Consider the following 22,663-nt stretch of genomic DNA (forward strand, 5'->3'; position numbering starts at 1 on the left):
TCTGTTGAGAGGCCAGACAAACGTGTGGTTCCTGAAGAGGGGCAGCAGCCTTTTCAGTAGTTGCAGGGGCAACAGTCTGGATGTTTGACTGACCTGGCCTTGTAACACTTTCAGTAGTTGCAGGGGCAACAGTCTGGATGATTGACTGACCTGGCCTTGTAACAGTAACCAAAACGGTCTTGCTGTGCTGGTACTGTGAATGGCTGAAAGCAAGGGGAAAGTACAGCTGTAATTTTTCCTGAGGGCATGCAGCTTTACTGTATGCTTAAATGATGATGGCGTCCTCTTGGGTAAAATATTCCGGAGGTAAAATAGTCCCCCATTCGGATCTCTGGGCGGGGGACTACTCAATAGGACGTTGTTATCAGGAGAAAGAAAACTGGCGTTCTATGGATCGGAGCGTGGAATGTCAGATCCTTTAATCGGGCAGGTAGGTTAGAAAATTTAAAAAGGGAAATGGGTAGGTTAACGTTAGATATAGTGGGAATTAGTGAAGTTCGGTGGCAGGAGGAACAAGACTTTTGGTCAGGTGAATACAGGGTTATAAATACAAAATCAAATAGGGGTAATGCAGGAGTAGGTTTAATAATGAATAAAAAAAATAGGAGTGCGGGTAAGCTACTACAAACAGCATAGTGAACACATTATTGTGGCCAAGATAGACACGAAGCCCACCCCTACTACAGTAGTACAAGTTTTATGCCAACTAGCTCTGCAGATGATGAAGAAATTGATGAAATGTATGATGAGATAAAAGAAATTATTCAGGTTGTGAAGGGAGATGAAAATTTAATAGTCATGGGTGACTGGAATTTGACAGTAGGAAAAGGAAGAGAAGGAAATGTAGTAGGTGAATATGGATTGGAGCTAAGAAATGAAAGAGGAAGCCGCCTGGTAGAATTTTGCACAGAGCATAACTTAATCATAGCTAACACTTGGTTCAAGAATCATGAAAGAAGGTTGTATACATGGAAGAACCGTGGAGATACTAGAAGGTATCAGATAAATTATATAAAGGTAAGACAGAGATTTAGGAACCGGGTTTTAAATTGTTAGATATTTCCAGGGGCAGATGTGGACTCTGACCACAATCTATTGGTTATGAACTGTAGATTAAAACTGAAGAAACTGCAAAAAGGTGGGAATTTAAGGAGATGGGACCTGGATAAACCGACTAAACCAGAGGTTGTACAGAGTTTCAGGGAGAGCATAAGGGAACAATTGACAGGAATGGGGGAAAGAAATACAATAGAAGAAGAATGGGTAGCTTTGAGGAATGAAGTAGTGAAGGCAGCAGAGGATCAAGTAGGTAAAAAGATGAGGGCTAGTAGAAATCCTTGGGTAACAGAAGAGATACTGAATTTAATTGATGAAAGGAGAAAGTACAAAAACGCAGTAAGTGAAGCAGGCAAAAAGGAATACAAACATCTCAAAAATGAGATCGACAGGAAGTGCAAAATGGCTAAGCAGGGAGGGCTAGAGGACAAATGTAAGGATCTAGAGGCTTATCTCGTGAGGGGTAAGATAGATACTGCCTACAGGAAAATTAAAGAGACCTTTGGAGATAAGAGAACCACTTATATGAACATCAAGAGCTCAGATGGAAACCCAGTTCTAAGCAAAGAAGGGTAAGCAGAAAGGTGGAAGGAGTATATAGAGGGTCTATACAAGGGCGATGTTCTTGAGGACAATATTATGGAAATGGAAGAAGAGGTAGATGAAGATGAAATGGGAGATATGATACTGCGTGAAGAGTTTGACAGAGCACTGAAAGACCTGAGTCGAAACAAGGCCCCGGGAGTAGACAACATTCCATTATGACTACTGACAACCTTGGGAGAGCCAGTCCTGACAAAACTCTACCATCTGGTGAGCAAGATGTATGAGACAGGCGAAATTCCCTCAGACTTCAAGAGTAATATAATATAATAATTCCAATCCCAAAGAAAGCAGGTGTTGACAGATGTGAAAATTACCGAACTATCAGTTTAATAAGTCACAGCTGCAAAATACTAACACAAATTCTTTACAGACGAATGGAAAAACTGGTAGAAGCCGACCTCGGGGAAGATCAGTTTGGATTCCATAGAAATGTTGGAACACGTGAGGCAATACTGAGCCTACGACTTACTTTAGAAGAAAGATTAGGGAAAGGCAAACCTATGTTTCTAGCATTTGTAGATTTAGAGAAAGCTTTTGACAATGTTGACTGGAATACTCTCTTTCAAATTCTGAAATTGGCAGGGGTAAAATACAGGGAGCAAAATGCTATTTACAATTTGTACAGAAAGCAGATGGCAGTTATAAGAGTCAAGGGGCATGAAAGGGAAGCAGTGGTTGGGAAGGGAGTGAGACAGGGTTGTAGCCTCTCCCCGATGCTATTCAACCTGTATATTGAGCAAGCAGTAAAGGAAACAAAAGAAAAGAACATTTCTGAAGAAGAGAAATTTGTTAACATCAAGTATAGATTTAAGTGTCAGGAAGTCGTTTCTGAAAGTATTTGTATGGAGTGTAGCCATGTATGGAAGTGAAACATGGAAGATACATAGTTTAGACAAGAAGAGAATAGAAGCTTTCGAAATGTGGTGCTACAGAAGAATGCTGAAGATTAGGTGGGTGGATCACATAACTAATGAGGAGGTATTGAATAGAAATGGGGAGAAGAGGAGTTTGTGGCACAACTTGACCAGAAGAAGGGATCGGTTGGTAGGACATGTTCTGAGGCATCAAGGGATCACCAATTTAGTACTGGAGGGCAACGAGGAGGGTAAAAATCGTAGAGGGAGACCAAGAGGTGAATACACTAAGCAGATTCAGAAGGATGTAGGCTGCAGTAGGTACTGGGAGATGATGAAGCTTGCACAGGATAGAGTAGCATGGAGAGCTGCATCAAACCAGTCTCAGGTCTGAAGACCACAACAACAACAACAACAAAAACAACCAAGAAATCCTCTCTTGTGTTAACATTTTCATGTCAGAGTAACAGTTGCACCCTACATACTCCATTACTTGTATGTATTCCAATCTCTGTCTTCCACAATAGTTTTTACCCTCTACAGCTCCCTCTAGTACCATTGAAGTTATCCCCTGATGCCTTAACATATGTCCTGTCATTTTTGTCAGTAGTTTTCATATGTTCTTTCCCTAACCGATTCTGTGAAGAACCTCCTCATTCCTTACCTTATAAGTCCACCTAATTTTAAATGTTCTTTTGTAGCACCACATCTCAAAAACTCCAATTCTCTTCTGTTCTGGTTTTCCCACAGACCATGTCTCACTACTGTAAAATGCTGTGTATCCTCAGAAATTTCTTCCTCAATTTAAGACGTGTTTGATACTAGTGGACTTCTCTTGGCAGTTATGCCTTTTTGCCAATGCTAGTGTGCTTTTTATGTCCTCCTCACTCTGTCTGTCATAGGGTACTTAGCTGTCTAGGTAACAGAATCCCTTAACTTCATCTACTTCGTGGTCTCCAATTATAATGTTAAGTTTCTCGCTATTCTCATTTCTTCCATTTCTCATTACGTTCATCTTTCTTTGAGTTGCTCTCAATCTGTATTCTGTACTCATTAGACTGTTCATTCTATGCAACGCATCCTGCAGTCCTCCTTCACTCTTTCACTAAGGATAGCAATATCATAAGCGAACCTTATCATTGATATCCTATCAGTATGAATTGTAATCCCACTCTTTGAATCTTTCTTTTATTTCCTTCATTACTTCTTCGATGTATAACGTGAACAGTAGGGGTGAAAGACTGTATCCCTGTCTTACACCCTTTTTAATGGTAGCACTTCGTTCTTGGTCTTCCAGCTTTATTGCTCCCCCTTGTTTCTTGTACACATTGTATATTACCCACCGTTCCATATGGCTTAAAACTATTTTTCTCAGAATTTCAAACATGTTGCACCATTTTACATTGTTGAATACATTTTTTCGGGTCGACAAATTGTATGAACATACCATGTTTTTTCTTCAGTCTTGCTTCCATTATCAACTGCAACATCTGAACTGCCTCTCTAGTGCCTTTACCTTTCTTAAAGCCAAAGTGATAGTCTTATAACAGATCCTCAATTTTCTTTTCCATTCTTCTGTACATTATTCTTGTCAGCAACTTGGATGCTGTTTTTCAAAAAGCCTGATGGTATTACGCCAGCTTCGTACATTCTACAGACAAATGAAAATAGTCGTTCTGTTGCCACTTTCCCCAATGATTTTTAGAAATTCTATCCCTTCTGCCTGTTAGTTACCATAAACATAAGTGTTGGTTATTTCTGGCTGTACATACTGCCATTGATTTTCATTTCCAAGAAATTGTTATGAATGAACTTTTTTGAAACTTGACGTGTGCAGTAAAACTGCTAATTTTTAGTCGAATATTTAAGCATGAATGCACTTTGACTGAAATCAATGAAAGTGATACTCCAGTATTTCCTTGTCTGTGGGATATTTGGACTTAGATTCATCCTTATTCAAGCTTAATTTCAACACAGATAGAATTAATTGCTATAGATGAAGAAAGATGTGGGTAGCTATTGGGTATGTTTAAAATTACTGGGACTTTTGAGGTCGTGATTACAACATTTAATCCCCAGTAGACATGCATGTGCAGTGCATCACCATGTTTAGGAATATGAGAAAGGTTGAATTACTAGTGTGTGGGACATGGGAGCATAAATATTATTATTCCATAAAATAATTTTTTATTATGAAATAGAGAAGTAAAGATTTCAACACCCAAGATTTCTAATTATAATTTTATTTATGATGATCAGCTTTGGCAACTCTAAGTTGCCATCATTGGATCTTGCATTGATCCATCAATGACGAAGTTTTTACTTCTGTATTTTGTGCTACTTTAGTTTTCCCTCACACTTGAGTGCTGTCAAGTGTATAAAATATTTATTAACTTACAAGTTATTGGACATAGTAATATTAGTATCAAAAATTAACATATAGAAGTATACTGGTAACATAGAAATTACACCTTGTACTGTGTGTAGGGTTTCTCATATTGTATGATTGAAAGGTTGACTCTTTGGATACAGGTTGATGTCAATTAAGAATGTAGTACTTGGGTGCTTCATAATTTTTAGTCTTAACTGACAACCTTTGCAGCTTCCTTTGACGTGGCAGTAGAGTCATGCCAACATATGTGTGTCCATTGATAACACTGAACATAAGTTTCTTTCTTTCTCTTTTCTTCCTTTCTTCCTTTCTTTTTCATATTTTTACCTTTTTTTCTTTTCCCCCTTTCTTCTGATGAAAATTCTTTAGACTTGGAGTAGTAGTTTAGTAACATTTTTGAAATTTATAATAATATACTAAATGATAAAAGTAATATGGATGTCGTTCTAAGAAACCTCTTTCAAACATTTAATTGTGAATTGCAGACTCATCATGTAAACGAAGACACAAGTAAGTATTCCTTTTTGATCTTGGTACATTGTTCCATCTCGTCCCCTTCATTTCTCATTCTATTGCAATATTAGTTCGAATCATTTGCCATATATTTCTCCATATCTGTCGTACTCTATTTCTTTTGTTAATTCTGTTTCAGTGTACACTTTTGTATTCTTCCAGGGTAGAGTTTGCATGTTCTGTTATATAAATTGCAGAGTGACTCAAGATTCACATTGCTGTGGTCTTCTTTATTTTCAAATGTTCATTTCTTTGGAAGCAATAAATCCAGTATCTTATTGCATTGCATGATGTTTTATCTAACTTTGCCAGAATTTTGCCTTATTTTTAGTGTGATGCAGGTGGCAGTTCCACAAGTAAGTCTGTGGATCAATGCATCTACATAACTGCACTGTCCGCAAATATTAGTGTGTCTTATATTCATATTCTGCAGTTTTTTGTTGGAGCCGTTTTGTCACATAGCCTTAGGTACCAGTTAGATCAGATGAAAATTGACAAATTTTTATTGTGACACAATGTTCCATCCTATCTGTAGTTTTTCTTTTCAGGTTTCTTTTCAGATATGTTCCATTCTGGATTGTGTGGTGAGGCAGATACATTTTAGTCTTAGATAACTGTCCGTCGCCTACCACCATAGGAAAGTGTCATTGTTTGAGATGATTTATTCCCGTGTGTGATTATAATAATATATTCCCTGGGAGTCTGAAACTATGTGCTTTCTTCACTCTTACTAAACAGTCCAGTGTTTGTGTGCTGATGCTGTCTGCAGATTTGTTTCAAAGCACTGTTGTTTAGTAATGTTCAACATTTTGCTATCACACTTATTAACTCAGGCCTGCCTTTCTGCCTTTGGCAATGTGAGGGCATTGAACTTGATTTTAAAAATTTGATTTCTGTGTAATAACCAGCTGATAGCTTTGGATATTCATCACTATTGTGTTCAGTACTGGGCACATTTGTGCAAGGTAATTAACATGACCTGTTATTTTATGTGTATAGCTCTAATTTTTTATGTAAGGTTGAAGGTTGTGTTGCCCACATTTTGGCATGTGTTGTCTGGTGCACACACTATACCTCAGACAGCAGAGACTTGCATGCTGTAGAGCCAGAGCCAACTAGTCCATTGAATGATCTTATGTGGTGTTTAGTGATGAGTTTTGCTTTTGTTTTTGGCGACCAGGTTGGCATCGATGTGTCCATAGATAATGCTGCGAAAGGTTACAGGAAATAGTGAGTCTCGTGACTGATGCCTTGCTGTGGTTATGCTTTGGTCTCCCTGTACAGTCCCCCCCCCCCCCCCCGGCCCCCATCCCCCTCCATCCCCTCCTCCTCCCAGCCCACTGTTCCCTCCATTGCCATATTGATAGTTCCTTAATGTCTCGGGATATGTTCCACTTTCAACCAATCCCTTCTTTTGGTCAATTATGGTTTGTAAGTAAATGTATCTGTACAACTGTGACATCAACTTTGCCTTCAAATAAACCTTATGCTGACCAAGATTTTTTATTTTGTAAATATTTTGAAACTATTTATTTATCTCATACATTTTAGTTTTCTCATGGAAAGGCAGTTAGTGCTTATAATGAAGGTAATTTTCTGAAAAATTTGCATGTGCATGTGCTAGGATTTGTGTAATTGTTACCATTGTTGTCTGATTTTTCAGAGTTGCTGTCCAAAACGAGCGCTATGAAGACTGGACAAATACATTGGTCCAGTTGCGACGTCTTTTTACTGATTATCAAAAAATAGTTCTAGAGTATCACAAAAGACCTGGTGAACACGTTCCAAAGGCTGTGAATTCTACAGCTGCTCAAGGAAATTTTCTGGAAGTGTTAAACATGTCTCTCAATGGTAATATTGGTGTTTGCTGTTAAATCCATGCTGCCTGTGATATATTTTTGTGAAATTTTCTTACTATAGCGAGTGATGTAATCATTGTTTCAGTGTTTGAAAAGCATTACTTGGATCGCAGTTTTGATCGAACTGGTCAATTGTCGGTAGTAATTACACCAGGGGTCGGTGTTTTTGAAGTTGACCGAGAACTTACTAATGTTACTAAACAACGAATTATTGATAACGGTGTGGGTAGTGACTTAGTTTGTGTTGGTGAACAGCCACTACATGCAGTACCTCTGCTGAAGGTAAGTACTAGTCTCCTACTTTTGATCTTTTTATATTCACTTTCATGTTGCTGTTCTTATCCCCTCCCATCATTCATATTCAGCTTCTCGTTTCTCTCCATATATCTGTCATATAAATAAATTAATTTGCTCCCTTTGCCTTTCTGTACCACACTCATTTTCTATTATGTTTCAGGTCTTTTTCTGTTTTCATGCTGTTCCTTGTTATTTCTGTACTCGTGTTGGGCAGTTTTGCTTGCTTTGTGTTGGGTGACAGTTCTTAATGTTCTGTTGTTCCATCAACAGATATTTGGGTATTGTTCTTGAACTGTCATCTCACTGTTCCAGTCTGGACCAATAGAGATAACAATATGTAATGCACTAGAAAGTTACAATAGAAAGATTAAAAATGTTGGTTAGGATATAGTGGACTGAAATAACAAAAATGCCTTTACTTATGTACTGTTGCAATTGTTGTCTTTCTTTAGCTGTTGAATAAAAGGAAATGATTTGTAAAAAAGTCACTGAATTAGCTGGGATTGCAAAGGAAACAGATTGTGAGGGACAAGAGAGATGGAAGGAGAGGATGGAGGAGAGAGGTTGAGGAAAAGGATGAAGGGAGAGGGGGAGGGGGGAGTTGAACATGGAAAACTGTTTTGAGAACATTATGCTGCGTTGCATAACAAGTCGAGAATTTGTGTTATGTTTTTCCTCCTTGCCATTCATGTACAAAGTAAAGAAGGTGGTTAATAATTTAATGGGACACTGAAAGAAAAAAAAAAAAAAAGATAGAAATAAAAATAAAAATAAAAATTGCACCCATCGTACAGACACTGATGCAATACTGACAAACCCTTGTTCTTATTTGCATCAACCGACATGTGAAAGATACAGGGTCTCTATAAAAAGCATCGGGAACAAGTTTTTACTGACATGACTGGATGTCATAGCATGCTCGCACTGCACATGTCCATTGGGAACGGGTGTGGGGTGACCATCAACATGCACCAAATGCCAGTCGTCAGCGAGCATTCATTCAAGCAAGATCGCATTTTTAGTAGAATCCTGTGGAGTGACATTATGCAAGTCAAAATGCAGCAAACAATTGAACAGTGGTACGCCATCAAATTTTGCGTTGGACTGGGGAAGTTTGGTATGGAGACGTTGGCCGTGATTTGCCAAGTTTTCAAGGATGAAAGCATGCCTCAATCTGCAGTTTTTAAGTGGCCAAAGCTCTTCAAAGTTGGCCGAGAGAGTGTGGAGCATGGACCCCTTGCTGACAGCCATTGACATCAAGAACCAATGACAACATGTGGCATGTGTGTGAAGTGCTGAATTCAGACCATCAATTAAATATGTACATGGTCACTGATCCAAATGGCATTTATAAGATGACACTGCACACCATTATCACTGAAAATTTGTTGATACAAAAGAACTGTGATAAACTCATCTTGATGGCCCTGATGGATGACCAAAAGCAGAGGTGAGTCCTTGCTTGTGAAGACCTTCATCAACATGGCGAACAAGACATCAGCTTTTCAGACACTGTAATCATGGGAGATGGAACTTGGATATTCGATACGACTCAGAAACAAGGTGGTAAAGTTCTGAAAGGCACACTGCATCACACATTATCACATGGACAAAGTGGCTGATAGCTCAAGAAGAAGTCGGTGTGCATTTTCTGTTAACAATGCAATTGTGTTGCTCACTTATGCCAATTGATACTAATGGATACTCTGAGTGTGGATGATGATGATGATTTGTTGCAAACTGTTGCATTTTCTGTTAACAATGCAATTGTGTTGCTCACTTATGCCAATTGATACTAATGGATACTCTGAGTGTGGATGATGATGATGATTTGTTGCAAACTGTTGCAGAGAACTGAAGAACAAGTGCCAGGTCTATCAGCAGTGCATTAGAAATGTCAGAAAACTCTATTGTGTGATTGTTGCAAAAAACTATTTTCATATCTGTTTCAAACTGAACGTGCAAGGGTTGTTGCAGGGAGACAGTTTAAACGTGGATACCTAGCTGAATGTCCTGCATAGTTTGCAACACCCAAGGGGTTCACCTTTGATCTTGATGGTGCAAACCTTTGTGATCTTTGTGGTGTGCCATTTTTCATTCAGTGTTCATGGTGCAAATTAATAGTTTCAATTTGAACATTTCTTGAATGTTGACAATGTCCATTTTGTGAAGTGTAATACATACATCCCATAGAAGGCTGATCTCTGCACCTCCTGGACACTCATTTTCTGTTGCTCTATTCATGTACATGGTGAGGCATCAGCAGCTGATATTTTTCCTGTCTTAAATGTTAATACAACACTTTCAAATGAGCCGTAGCAAAGATTGATCTTGCAAGCTTGCACTCAAGGGGTTCCTTGTTAATGCGTATGGGCTCTATGAGCTTCTACAGCCAAGTGTCAAGATTTGGAGGAACACTTGCTATTGGAGTATATTTATCACCACACGTATGGGTAGTCCTCTAGCTGCTTTGCCCGTTATAGGCACCATAGAAAGAAACCTTAAAATGTTCATTCTTTGCTAGTGGTTATCCTCCAAGTCTGGATCTTTCAGAGATGGTGGTACTTGAAAAATAGGCACTAATCTGGATGTCAGCTGGAGTGATCCTGATGATTTATTACAAAACAGTCACTTGTGCACACTGAAACAGCATCCAGAAAAGGGAATGTTAGACCACACCCCAAATGCCACTTATACTGCCTGCTCATCCCCCCATCCTGCACCCTGTCCCTCTAGTCCTCTGTTCATTTAAGAAGCAAGCCTGTCTCTGTGGAATGACAAGCACTGAGTGATAGAACAGACAACACTTTGATTGTAACAAAAGGTAGTAGTGTATTGGCAATTTGCAAGCATTTAAGTTGTGACTACTGCAAGAGACTCTTGCAGCCTTCGCTTGCTACAAAAAAGAAGGGCATCAAATAGAAAAGTGTGACACTCACAGGCTTAATAGGAATGCTCATTGTGGATAAAGGTTAAACACCACCACAGTGGAGTCTTGCTATCAGCATGTTAATCAGCCTTGGTTGTTAGATACAAGAAATACAGAACATTGTTTATAAACATAGCTCTACCAGTGGAATCATCTTAATAAGTTTTTAAGGTCTTAACAATATTTACCACAGATAAAATACCCTGTAACAACTTCTAAGTGACCTTCTTGCAACTATTTCCAAGTTGTTGAACTAATATTGCTCTAATTGTTCTTTTTACTACTTTCACACAACTTGTCACAAAGCTTTGTCAAAACAATGTCATTCAGGCACATTGCGAGTGTAAATTTATTTGTAATTGAACTGGACGGTATACTTGTAATATACACGTTAAAAATTCAATTTACTGCTCTCCATTTGCTTTTATTTGGGGGTAAGGTGACTGTGAGACTAGCCAACCAAAATGAGTTATGAGTTTCCTTTCAACCAAACAAAGATGGCTCTTGCGGTCAGTCTATGAACATTGCTGATATTCCAAGATCTCTGTTTTGATGAAAAACTGTGTAGTAGCCATGCTCCAGAAAGCCAAAAACTGACTTCAGTGTACTGTGTATTTAGAGCTGTTAATGGTCAGTAGGTGCATGTTGTAACTACCTGTCTGCAAAAGTTGATGGCAAGTGTAATTGAACTTCAAGAAACATCTATACATGAAGTGAATAGCGAAAGAAGGCCCTCAGTGTAGACTGTGTTGTGGGGTATGAAATCACATCAAACGTAATTTTACAGTGTAATGCACTGGATGCCAAAAGGCACAGACATTTGGGTTACTAATTCCTCAAGAGATTATGTCTAACAGAGACCTAGTAAAGGGACTCCTACAACTCATCTAGGGTACTGACTGGCTTTAATAGAATGACATGGAGAGATACAGCACAATAAACTTAGTTTTGGTGTGGACAACAGGAGGCTAAGACCTTTATTGCATCAAATCAAATCAAAAGCTTTAATTAATACAAAGAACCACTCATATTTTGTAGACATGTTCTCTCTGCAGAAAATTAACATTGAGCTTTGAGGTGCTTGTGAGGATTCAAACATGTGAAATTCTGAGAAACTGCGTAGTAAGTTTTAAGTCCCCCTTCGGTTGGTTAAAAGTCCATGGACATAATTCACTTAGTCCTAGCCTTAATCTGTATCTAGCTGCATATTCTGTGAACCAATGAGAAATGCATGCAGATGGCATTTTTTCCTATTCCAGTCACATATTGAGCTTGAGAAGAATGACTATTTAAATAATAATTAGTATGATGTCTTCGCAGACGTTGTGGGAGTGATACTTAGGGATCTGAAGTACTTATTGTAGCTTCTTCACTTAATATAGATTTTTTTGTTTTTGTAAGTTAGCTATCATGTGTTAACTGGCATATATCTTTAAGTATCCATCATGAGTTTAAAAAAAACTGTGACAACTCACGTCGCATATCTTTGTATACATTCAGTGTTCCCTGTTAGTCATATTTGTTTTGGTTCCACCCACTTGGTCAGTATTCTAAGATAGCGCATACAAGTTTTATTTTATTTTATTTATTTATTTATTTTTTTTTTTTTTAACAGTCTTCTTTGCAGAATTGATTCATTTTCCCATTATCCTTCCAGTGAGCCAAAGTCTGAGAGTAGCTTTACCTATGACTGAGACTACTTGATCATTCCATTTAATCCAAACATATTACAAAAATGATTGTACATATATATGTATGTACACTAACATGACAAAAGTCATGAGACAGTAATATGCACATATCATATAATAGTAGTATTTCATACACATTATATAAAAGTGAAATGCATTGGCAGAGCTTCATTTGTACTCTGGTGATTCACGTGAAAAGGTTTCTGACTTGATTATGTTCGCATGGCGAGAAATAACAGAATCTGAATGCGGAATGGTAGTTGGACCTAGACGCAAGGGACATTCCATTTAGGAAATTGTTAGAGAATTCAACGAGTTTTCTGTTAGGACAGTGTGGAGAAATTTGATGCTAATGGACTACTGGCAGCAGACAGCCAACATGAGTGCCTTTGATAACAGCGTGACATTGCCTGCAGCACCTCTCCTGGCCATGTGACCATATCAGTTGGGCTCTAGATGATTGGAAAACTGTAGTGTGGTCAAATGAACCCTGATTTCAGTTGGTAAGACCTGATGGTAGGGTTCAGGTGTGGCGCAGACCCCTTGTAGCGATGGACCGAAGTTGTCAACAAGGCACTGTGCAAACTGGTGGTGGCTGCATAATGGTGTGGGCTGTTTTTATGTGGAATGGATTGGGTCCACTGGTCCAATTGAACCGATCGTTGATCGGAAATGGTCAAGTTCCGCTACTTAGAGGTATGCAGCCCTTCAACAATGCAATTTTTATGGGTGGCATTGTGCTATTTTTTACTGATGACATTATGCTATGTTACTGGGCCACAATTGGTGGTGATTGGTTTGAAGAATATTCTGAATACTTCAAGCTCATTATTTGGCTGCTCAGATTGCCCGACATGAATCCCATTGAACATGTTCAGAATGTAATTGAGACGTCAGTTCATGCACAAAATCCTGCTCTGGCAACACTTTCGCAATTATGAATGGCTGTAGAGCCAGCATGACTCAGTATTTCTGCAGGGGACTTACAACAAATTCTTGAGTCTATGCCACATCAAGTTGATCCACTGTGTTGTGTGTGTGTGTGTGTGTGTGTGTGTGTGTGTGTGTGTGTTAACTACTAGCCCTGAAAAAGTGGCATAGCTCATGGTGTGTAAATAGCCAGACTATATTCAGCCAGTATTGGAGAATGAGCAAGAAAATTTTAACATAATTTCAAACCTTAAGTAACTTTTTATTGCTGACAGCTCTCACAAAATGATGAACGGAAGAAAAGTTTATAACCTACTGTAGTTTTTCTGTTCATGCAATAAAACTGGAGCAGCAGGCATGCCATCTTAATTTATTACTTCTGTACTAATAACTGTATTTGTGACACTTTTTTGCAGACAGCATCCACATACATCACTGAATGTACCAGCAAAATTAAACCATTGTTCAACACAGAGTACAGGGATATGATATCATAAATACTTAGACACGTGAAAAACTGCTGAATTATGCATGATATTTTATTACTTCTTTACTACTAACTCTATTCACAACACATTTTGCAGGCAGTATCGACATATACCCCTGGGTGTACCTGCAGAAGTATACCACTGTATGACCCAAACTTCTGGAAATACAGCTTGATAACATTGTGCTGCATGAAAACAAAGCTGCTTGTCGAATTTAATATAGATACAGTTGAACTATGTGTACAGACATGTGTGAAATATGTTACACACACATGAAATATGTGACACGTGTGTACGCTGGCAAATCCATGGCTAAAAAAATTCCTCGTAAAGCTCTGGATTGATTTTTACCAATTGTAGTACACATATTATGTACTATCTGGAAAGAAATCCTGTGGGGGTAAGCAGCAGCAACTTTATATTGGAATGGGTGTGATAAGATGAAGACAGAAGGGAGGCATAAGAGGTGGGCAGACAGAGGGGGGGGGGGGGGGAAGGAGGAAATGGACACAGGTAGTGGGATGAGGAGATGGATTTAGAGAGGGGGTGGATATGGACCAAGAGAGGGAGTAGGAGAGATGGACAAAGAGAGAGGGAAGGAGGAGATGGATTTAGAGGAGGGAGGAGCAGAAGGACAGAGAGAGGATGATGAGCAGACAGAAAGAGTGGGGGCAGGAGCAGGAGTAGATGGACAGAGAGAGGTGGAGGTGATGGATGGAAGGGGAGAAGAGGAGTTGGACTGAGAGAGGGGTAGGAGGAAATGGACAGACAAAAGGGAAGAGGAGGAAATGGACAGAGAAAGGGAAGAGGAGGAGGAGATGGACAGAGAGGAAAGAGGAGGAAATGGACAGAGAGAGGAGGGAGGAGGAGATGAACAGAGAGAAGGTGAGGAAGAGAGAGGAAAGAGGAGGAGATGGACAGAGAGAAGGTGAGGAGTAGATGGAAAGAGAGAAGGGTGAGAAGGGGATAGGCAAAGAGAGCAGGGAAGAGGGGATGGAATTAGAGGGGGAGGGAAGATGGGCAGAGGGAAGAAGCACTTGGACAGAGGGGTAGAAGTAGACAGACAAAGAGAGGGGGGGAATAGAAGATGGAGAGAGAGGGGCAGGAGGAGATGGACAGTGAGGGGGGGAGGAGGAGGTGGACAGAAAGAGGGGGTGGTGGAGGTGGACAGAGTAGGGCATTGGCAGGGAAGGAGGAAGTTGATAGAGGGAGGAGGCAGGAGTTGGGCTAATAGAAGATTGGAATAAATACATACCAGGCAATGCTGGGTATTCAGCTAGTCATTATATAAATGCTGCAAACACACCATTGCTTGCATTAATATCTGAGAGCCTGGGGACAAAGCAAGCAGTGGATCATAACAATAACTGCATCTTGTCTCATTCACTCAGTGGTTTACAGGTAAATCAGCAAATTTGTACAGTAAAATGGATGAGCCTTGAGATTATTTTCTTTCATGAAATGATGACAGAGAAAAGTGATGAACTCCTGTGTAATGAACTATTTTGGATTTGGTATAACACTATGGCACTGTGATAATTAAGGAGACCTGTCAGAAACCAAATATTTTCCATTGTATCTCAGATTCATTATTTAGAAAGAAAGTAATGAGCTAGCGAAAGAATGATTTGCTGCAAGTGTACAGACACCCCCCCCCCCCCCTTTTCCCTGTCCTCTCCATTCCAGTGACTTCTAAGCAATTTTTAAGCAATTTCTGATCTAACTCATCACATTTGGCATTGCTTCTCGTTTTGTCATTCTGTTAATACAGTTTTGGTGTTTTGTTTGTTTTGTTATCAGAAACTGCTGTGCCTTTTTCTGCATGTGGCTATCGGGTAAATCGTTTTTCTTTCTGTTTCTTATTTTTTATCTGAGACATCCTTTTCGAACTCCTCTTATTATTCCATCTGTTAAATCTCTCTCTCTCTCTCTCTCTCTCTCTCTCTCTCTCTCTGTGTGTGTGTGTGTGTGTGTGTGTGTGTGTGTGTGTGTGTGTGTGTGTGTTTTGGGGAGGGGGGAGAGAGAGAGGGGGGGGGAGGGGGGGGAGGGTTGCAGATAATGAAAAAAGTAATGACTTGAAAACAGTGCAGAAAAATTATATTTTTTTCCAGTTTCACAATAAAGACACACTCTTCAGTGCAGGAGACGATTATAGCATGCCACATTGGATAAATCTGAGGTAAGTAAGTACAAATTTATATTTATTTTATACTTTCATTTATAGAGTAGTATTGACAATATTATTTTACTTTTCAGTATTACTTCGCTGTTTTGTAAGTACACTTTACAGTAAGTGACAGCAGATGAAAATAAAATGTAATTGGCTGCCACAGTTTTTTCACTTTCTGAAGAATTTCACAGAAAAATTTTAGCAATAACTGAATGCATATCAGAACTATTTACAAAGCCCTCTGCTTCATTTGTCATTATAACATGGGAGAAGTGTTGTCTCTACTTTGCTTCAACTTCATTGGGAAATACATTAAGAAATTGTTTGAACTGTATACTCACATCAAATATAGAGTGTCAAATTTTGTATTTGTTAGGCAACAGCATCTGGAAAACTAAATTGGACAGATTTTCGCTTGTGAAAGGCATAATCTGGTTTTGAGACACTATCTGCCATTGAAGCTTTAATCTGTCAGGAAGTTTCATTTCAGCATTCACTCCACACCATGTGAGAATGAAAGGTTAGTTCTAGACTGAAAGATGAAATCATATTGTGTGTAATTATCAAAACATAGTGATTATAGTTCTGCAAGAAAGTCTTTAGTATCAAATAAAGAATGGAGCAATTTGTAGCATTTTTGTTTCGCTTGTTGGTTTTTGGCTGCTGTTGGTTTATTTATCAGTCGTCATTTTTTATTTGTAGTTAACTGTTGCTCTTTGAGTTTACATATTGTTATTTTGTCATTTGGAGACAGTGAGTGGAGCTGTGGATGCTAGAAAATCGAGTGTCAGGTGGAGAAATTGGAACATTTCTGACTTATTCTTTTGTTCAATTTTAATAGAGGAGTGACAGCAGTAGAGGCAGCCAGAAATATTTGTGCGTGGGTGGGAATAATGCCAATGGACAGAACATGGCAAGAAAGTGGTTTTCTCGTTTTATGGAGGATTGTTTTGATATTAGTGACTCTTCATGTTTGGGAAGACCTTTGGGATTTGATAAAGATTATTTAAATGTGTTAATCCACAATGGTCCACATCAGTGTTACTGAGAACTGGCATATGTGATTAGCTACAATCATTCCTCTGTCATGTGATACTTGCATGCAGTGGGGAAGAAGTTTCAAAAATTAGGTGCATGGGTACCGCATACTTTAAGCCAATAATCACAAGACTCGGTGGATGGCCATATGTGCATCTATTCTTGCTCCTCACCAATTGGCTCATCCTGTATAGTTACTGGTGATCAGAAATGGTGTCTTAATGCTAACATAAGGAAAATAAAGGATTGGTTGAGCCCAAATAAAGCAGCAACTCCCTTTACAAAGACCTGCATACATTCACAAAAAATATTATGCATCTGGTGTACCAGCAACAGTGTGGTGTACTACGAATTGCTTATCTGAGGTGTAACCATCACTGCTCACATCTATTGTCAACAACTGAGACATTTTGCAGGTGCAATCCAAGAACAACTTCCAGGAATACTTCGATGAAGTCTGCCTGCATTCTGCTTATCCCCCTGCGGGTTCGGGGGTTAGAATAGGCCCGCGGTTTTCCTGCCTGTCGTAAGAGGCGACTAAAAGGAGTCTCCAACGTTTCGGCCTTATGTGATGGTCCCCTCTCGGGTTTGACCTCCATCTTTCTAAATTTATCCGAAGAGCGAGCCAATTGGGGAAGGGCGCCTTACATGGTGCACTGTTTCCGTTGTGCAATTAGACCTTTAGCCGGATTTCTCGTCGTTGCAATGGTGTCCCGCTCGTTTTCGATCTCTTGGGCGAGGATACGTCCCTGTGTGCGATTACCACGCTGCACTCTGCAGTGTTTCTTTTAACTGCGACGACGACCTTGGACATTTTTGCACCTAAGATCCAGCACGGTAGCCAGTCCGTTGTGGTGGGGCCGCCATGTACCCTCTTGGTTGTAGCCCCCTGACAACACAGGGATCGCTCTACTGATGCCTGCGCCGTTAACTCCCCACGTATGCCAAGGAGTAGATGCCCATCTCCCTGGGGCATCGGGACTCCCGGCAACGGCCATCCTGCCAGGTGGCCTTTGCTGTGGCTGGGTGGCGCCCGTGGGGAGGGCACTTGGTCGGAGTAGGTGGCATCAGGGCGGATGACCCGCAATGAAGCGTGGTACATCATCTCTCGCTGGCGGCCAGCCGCCAGCAGTCTCTAAGCGTTCTCGGGCTCAATTTAATGCTCAGAAGTACGATCCGAAAACGTTCCCCTCCCTGGCCACGCCGTGGGAAGAGCGTAAGTCTCAGGATGGAGGTAACAGTTATTCGCCCCGATTCTTAGTTTGTACGAGAGCTGATGGGGAGTCTTTTCTCTCCACAAAGCCTCAGTTCTTCGTCGAGCATTTAGAGGACAAGTTTGGGGAGGTGGAGGGCTTGTCTAAAATGCGCTCTGGGTCAGTACTGATACAAACGGCATCCTCCGCCCAGTCACGCAGGTTGCTTGCTTGTGACAAGTTGGGGGATGTTAACGTTACTATTACACCACATAAGAGTTTAAATATGGTCCAGGGTGTTATTTTCCATAGGGACCTCCTTTTGCAGTCTGATGACGAGCTGCGCGCCAACTTAGAACGTAGAGGTGTTCATTTCGTCCGGCGCGTTCATCGGGGTCCGAGGGACAATCAGGTTGCTACCGGTGCCTTCAACTTGGCCTTCGAGGGTGATACGTTACCGGAAAAGGTCAAGGTGATGGTCTACCGATGTGACGTCAAACCCTATATCCCTCCCCCGATGCGGTGCTTCAAGTGCTGGAAGTTCGGCCATATGTCTTCCCGCTGCACTTCCAGCCTCACATGTCGAGATTGCGGACGCCCATCTCATCCCGATACTCCATGTGCCCCGCCTCCCATCTGCGTCAACTGCGGGGAGCACCATTCACCTTGCTCGCCAGACTGCAAAGTCTTTCAGAAAGAGCGCAAAATTATGGAATATAAGACCCTGGACCGGCTGACCTATACTGAGGCCAAGAGGAAATATGACAGACTCCATCCTGTGAGAATGATATCTTCTTATGCAGCTGCTACTACACCTGTGGTAGCCCCATCAGTTTCGAGACTTCCAGCCAGCTCGATAAGCAGTAAGACTCCTCCTGCCCCCTTGCCAGTGGGGGGCTCTACCCACCGGGTTGCTCCTGCGCCACCTACCTCAGGGGCAACACCATCCCCCCCATCAGGGACGTCCGTCCCTGCTTCTAAGCTGGAGAAGTGTCCCACTTCTTCGGCTTCTCACGCTCGCAAGGGGTCCCTCGGGTCCCTCCCTTCCCAGGTTTCCACCAATGGGAAGGCTGACGACCGACAGTGGCGTAAGTGCCCGCAATCAGCTGGTCGACGGGCTTCACGATCCTCCTCAGTCCCGGAAACTGAATCGGTGAAGCCCTCCCAGCCCGTTAAACCCAAGGAGCAGCGTGAGAAATCAAAGAAGAAGAGCTCTAAGCCCAAGGAACTCGCGGTGGCAGCCACCCCACCGCCACCTTCCAGATCTGCGTCTGAGGACGAGGTGGAGATCCTGGCGTCCGCTGAGGACCTCGATCTCGCCGGTCGCTCAGACGCCATGGATAGCGCTAGCACGGGTGCTCAATCGGAGGCAGCAGGTGACCCAGCGGCGTAATCTGCCTTCCCAGTCCCGTCACGCCTTTGTCCGCCATGGACACTACCATCCTCCAGTGGAACTGCAGCGGTTTCTTCCACCATTTAGCTGAGCTCCGCCAACTTCTCAGCCTTCGCCCTTTCTTCTGCATTGCTCTCCAGGAAACTTGGTTTCCAGCAATGCGAACCCCCGCCTTCCGTGGCTATCGGGGTTATTACAAGAACCGAGCAGCTTATGAAAGGGTGTCTGGTGGCGTCTGCATATATGTCCTTCACACTCTGCACAGCGAGTCTGTCCCTCTCCAGACGCCTTTAGAGGCTGTCGCTGTACGCGTGTGGATGCCACAGGCTGTTACCGTCTGCAGTATTTACATTCCACCGGATGGTGATATCTCGCAGCCTGTCCTGGCTGCACTGGTCGCCCAATTGCCGCCACCTTTCTTGCTATTGGGCGACTTCAACGCCCATAACCCTCTGTGGGGTGGGTCAGAGGCCACAGGTCGGGGCGCCATCATTGAGCATTTATTGTCGCAGCTCGATCTCTCGCGGTGCCTTCACACACTTCAGTGTGGCGCATGGCACCTACTCCGCCATTGACCTTTCCATCTGTAGCCATAGCCTCTTACCATCTGTCCAATGGAGTGTGCATGACGACCTGTGTGGTAGTGACCACTTTCCGCTCTTTTTGTCACTACCACAGCGTCACTCTTCTGGGCGCCCTAGCAGATGGGCTATGAATAAGGCTGACTGGGATATGTTCTCCTCCACTGCCGCTTTTGAGCCTCTCTCTACTGATGACATTGATGCGGTGGTTCAATCGGTCACCACCGGCATCATTACTGCTGCCGAATCTGCCATTCCCCGTTCTTCTGGGTCTCCTCGGCGGAAGGCTGTGCCTTGGTGGTCGCCTGAGATCGCTGAAGCGATTAAAGATCGCCGGCGGGCGCTCCAGCGCCACAAGCGACATCCCTCCTTAGCGCACCTTATCGCCTTCAAACGGCTGCGTGCGCGGGCCTGCCTCCTTATCCGCCATGGCAAGAAGGAGTGCTGGGAGCGGTATGTGTCCACCATTGGCCTCCATGTCACTCCCTCGCAGGTCTGGGCCAAGATTCGACGCGTCTACGGCTATCGGACCCCTGCCAGCGTCCCTGCGCTCTCACTGAATGGAGTCGTGTGTACTGACTCCGACGTCATTGCAAATCGCTTGGCAGAGCATTTTGCTATGAGTTCCGCTTCTGCGAATTACCCCCAGGCCTTCCGCTCCATTAAAGAGCGGCTGGAACGTCGGAGCCTTTCGTTTCGCACCAACCACCCGGAATCTTACAATGCTCCATTCAGTGAGTGGGAATTTCGCAGTGCCCTAACTGCTTGCCCTGATACCGCGCCTGGGCCAGATGGCATCCACTGTCAGATGCTGAAACACCTTTCAGTGGACTGCCAGCGGCACCTTCTCGATCTTTACAACCGTCTTTGGGTCGAGGGGGAGTTTCCGTCGCAATGGCGGGAAGGCATTGTCATCCCCGTTTTGAAACCTGGAAAGTCCCCTCTGGAGGTGGACAGCTACCGTCCCATTAGCCTCACCAACGTTCTTTGCAAGTTGCTTGAACGGATGGTGAGCCGGCGCTTGCATTGGGTACTGGAGTCTCGGGGCCTTCTGGCTGCGTCTCAGGGTGGGTTCCGTAGAGGCCGCTCCGCCACCGACAATCTGGTGAGCCTGGAGTCGGCCATCCGTACTGCTTTTGCCCGCCGTCAGCACCTGGTCGCTGTCTTTTTCGACATGCGGAAGGCATACGATACGACATGGCGTCATCACATTCTTTCAACGCTTCATGGATGGGGTCTTCGGGGTCCTCTGCCGATTTTTATCCGCAATTTTCTGTCGTGTCGTACCTTCCGCGTGCAAGTCGCGGCCTCGTATAGTTCCTCCCACGTCCAGGAGAACGGTGTGCCACAGGGCTCTGTTTTAAGTGTCTGTCTGTTTTTAATAGCCATTAACGGGCTTGCTGCGGCCGTGGGAAATTCTGTCTCCGCTTCCCTGTATGCTGACGACTTCTGTCTTTACTACAGCACTACTGGCATTGCAGCTGTTGAACGTCAGCTACAGGGCGCTTGCCGTAAGGCGCAGTCTTGGGCTGTAGCGCATGGGTTTCAGTTTTCGGCAGCCAAGACCCGCGTTATGCATTTCTGCCGGCGCCGAACAGTCCATCCTGAGCCGCGGCTTTATCTTGCCGACGAACTCCTTGCTGTGGTGGAGACCCACAGGTTTTTGGGGGTGGTTTTCGATGCCCAGTTGACTTGGCTGCCTCATATCCGGCAGCTTAAACAGACGTGTTGGCGGCATCTAAACGCTCTGAGATGCTTGAGCCACACCCGCTGGGGCGCCGACCGCTCTACCCTGTTGCGGCTCTACCAGGCGTTAATCCAGTCCCGTCTGGATTATGGGAGCCTGGCTTATGGCTCAGCATCCCCATCTGCGTTACGGGTGCTGGACCCAATTCTCCACAGTGGGATACGCCTTGCCACTGGTGCTTTCCGCACCAGCCCTGTGGACAGCGTACTAGTGGAGGCAGGTGTACCTCCACTGCGGGTACGACGCCAACAATTACTGGCTGCTTATGCTGCCCATATTTCTAGTTTGCCCGGGCATCCAAATTACCGTGTCCTGTTCCCGCAGTCGGTCGTCCATCTGCCGGACCGTCGGCCCCGGTCGGGTTGTCCGATCGCCGTACGCGTCAAGGAGCTTCTCTGCGGGCTTGGGTTTTTCCCTGTTCTGCCTCCTTTCCAGGCGCCTCTGCGTACACCCCCGTGGTGTGTTCCTCGCCCTTGCCTTCGGCTCGACTTGGCACAGGGCTCGAAGGACTTGGTATCTCCAGAGGCCTTCCGCCGCCGCTTTTATTCCATCCTTGCCACGTATCAGGGCTCTGGAATTGTTTACACCAACGGTTCGATGGTTGCTGGTCGTGTTGGGTATGCGCTAACTCTAGGGGACCATTCCGAACCACGGTCCTTGGCGGCTGGCTGCAGCGTTTACACTGCTGAGCTAGTCGCCATCTTTTGGGCCCTAGAGTATATCCACTCCTGCTCAGGTGAGTCCTTCGTGATCTGTAGCGATTCCCTGAGCGGTTTACGAGCTCTCAACCAGTGTTTTCCTCGTTCTCGTCTGGTGCTGGCTATCCATGAGTCCCTGCATACTCTTGCGCGTTGCGGCCGCTCTGTGGTCCTTGTGTGGACCCCTGGTCATGTCGGTATCCCGGGCAATGAACATGTTGACCGCCT

The 22,663-nt window shown here is 43.2% G+C and overlaps 1 protein-coding gene across 7 annotated transcripts in view; it reads left to right on the top strand.

Annotated features, from left to right (window-relative positions):
* Positions 1 to 22,663, top strand: part of LOC124615696 (GATOR complex protein Iml1) — a 597,731-nt gene that overhangs the window by 58,551 nt on the left and 516,517 nt on the right. For all 7 annotated transcript variants that reach the window (XM_047143737.1, XM_047143755.1, XM_047143765.1 and 4 more), the window contains 3 exons: positions 7,085 to 7,272; positions 7,366 to 7,562; positions 15,727 to 15,794. In XM_047143737.1, the coding sequence (XP_046999693.1) occupies positions 7,085 to 7,272; positions 7,366 to 7,562; positions 15,727 to 15,794 (453 nt within the window). The remainder of the gene's footprint in view (positions 1 to 7,084; positions 7,273 to 7,365; positions 7,563 to 15,726; positions 15,795 to 22,663) is intronic.

Source organism: Schistocerca americana, chromosome 1 (genome assembly GCF_021461395.2).
Source record: "Schistocerca americana isolate TAMUIC-IGC-003095 chromosome 1, iqSchAmer2.1, whole genome shotgun sequence".
Taxonomy (NCBI): domain Eukaryota; kingdom Metazoa; phylum Arthropoda; class Insecta; order Orthoptera; family Acrididae; genus Schistocerca; species Schistocerca americana.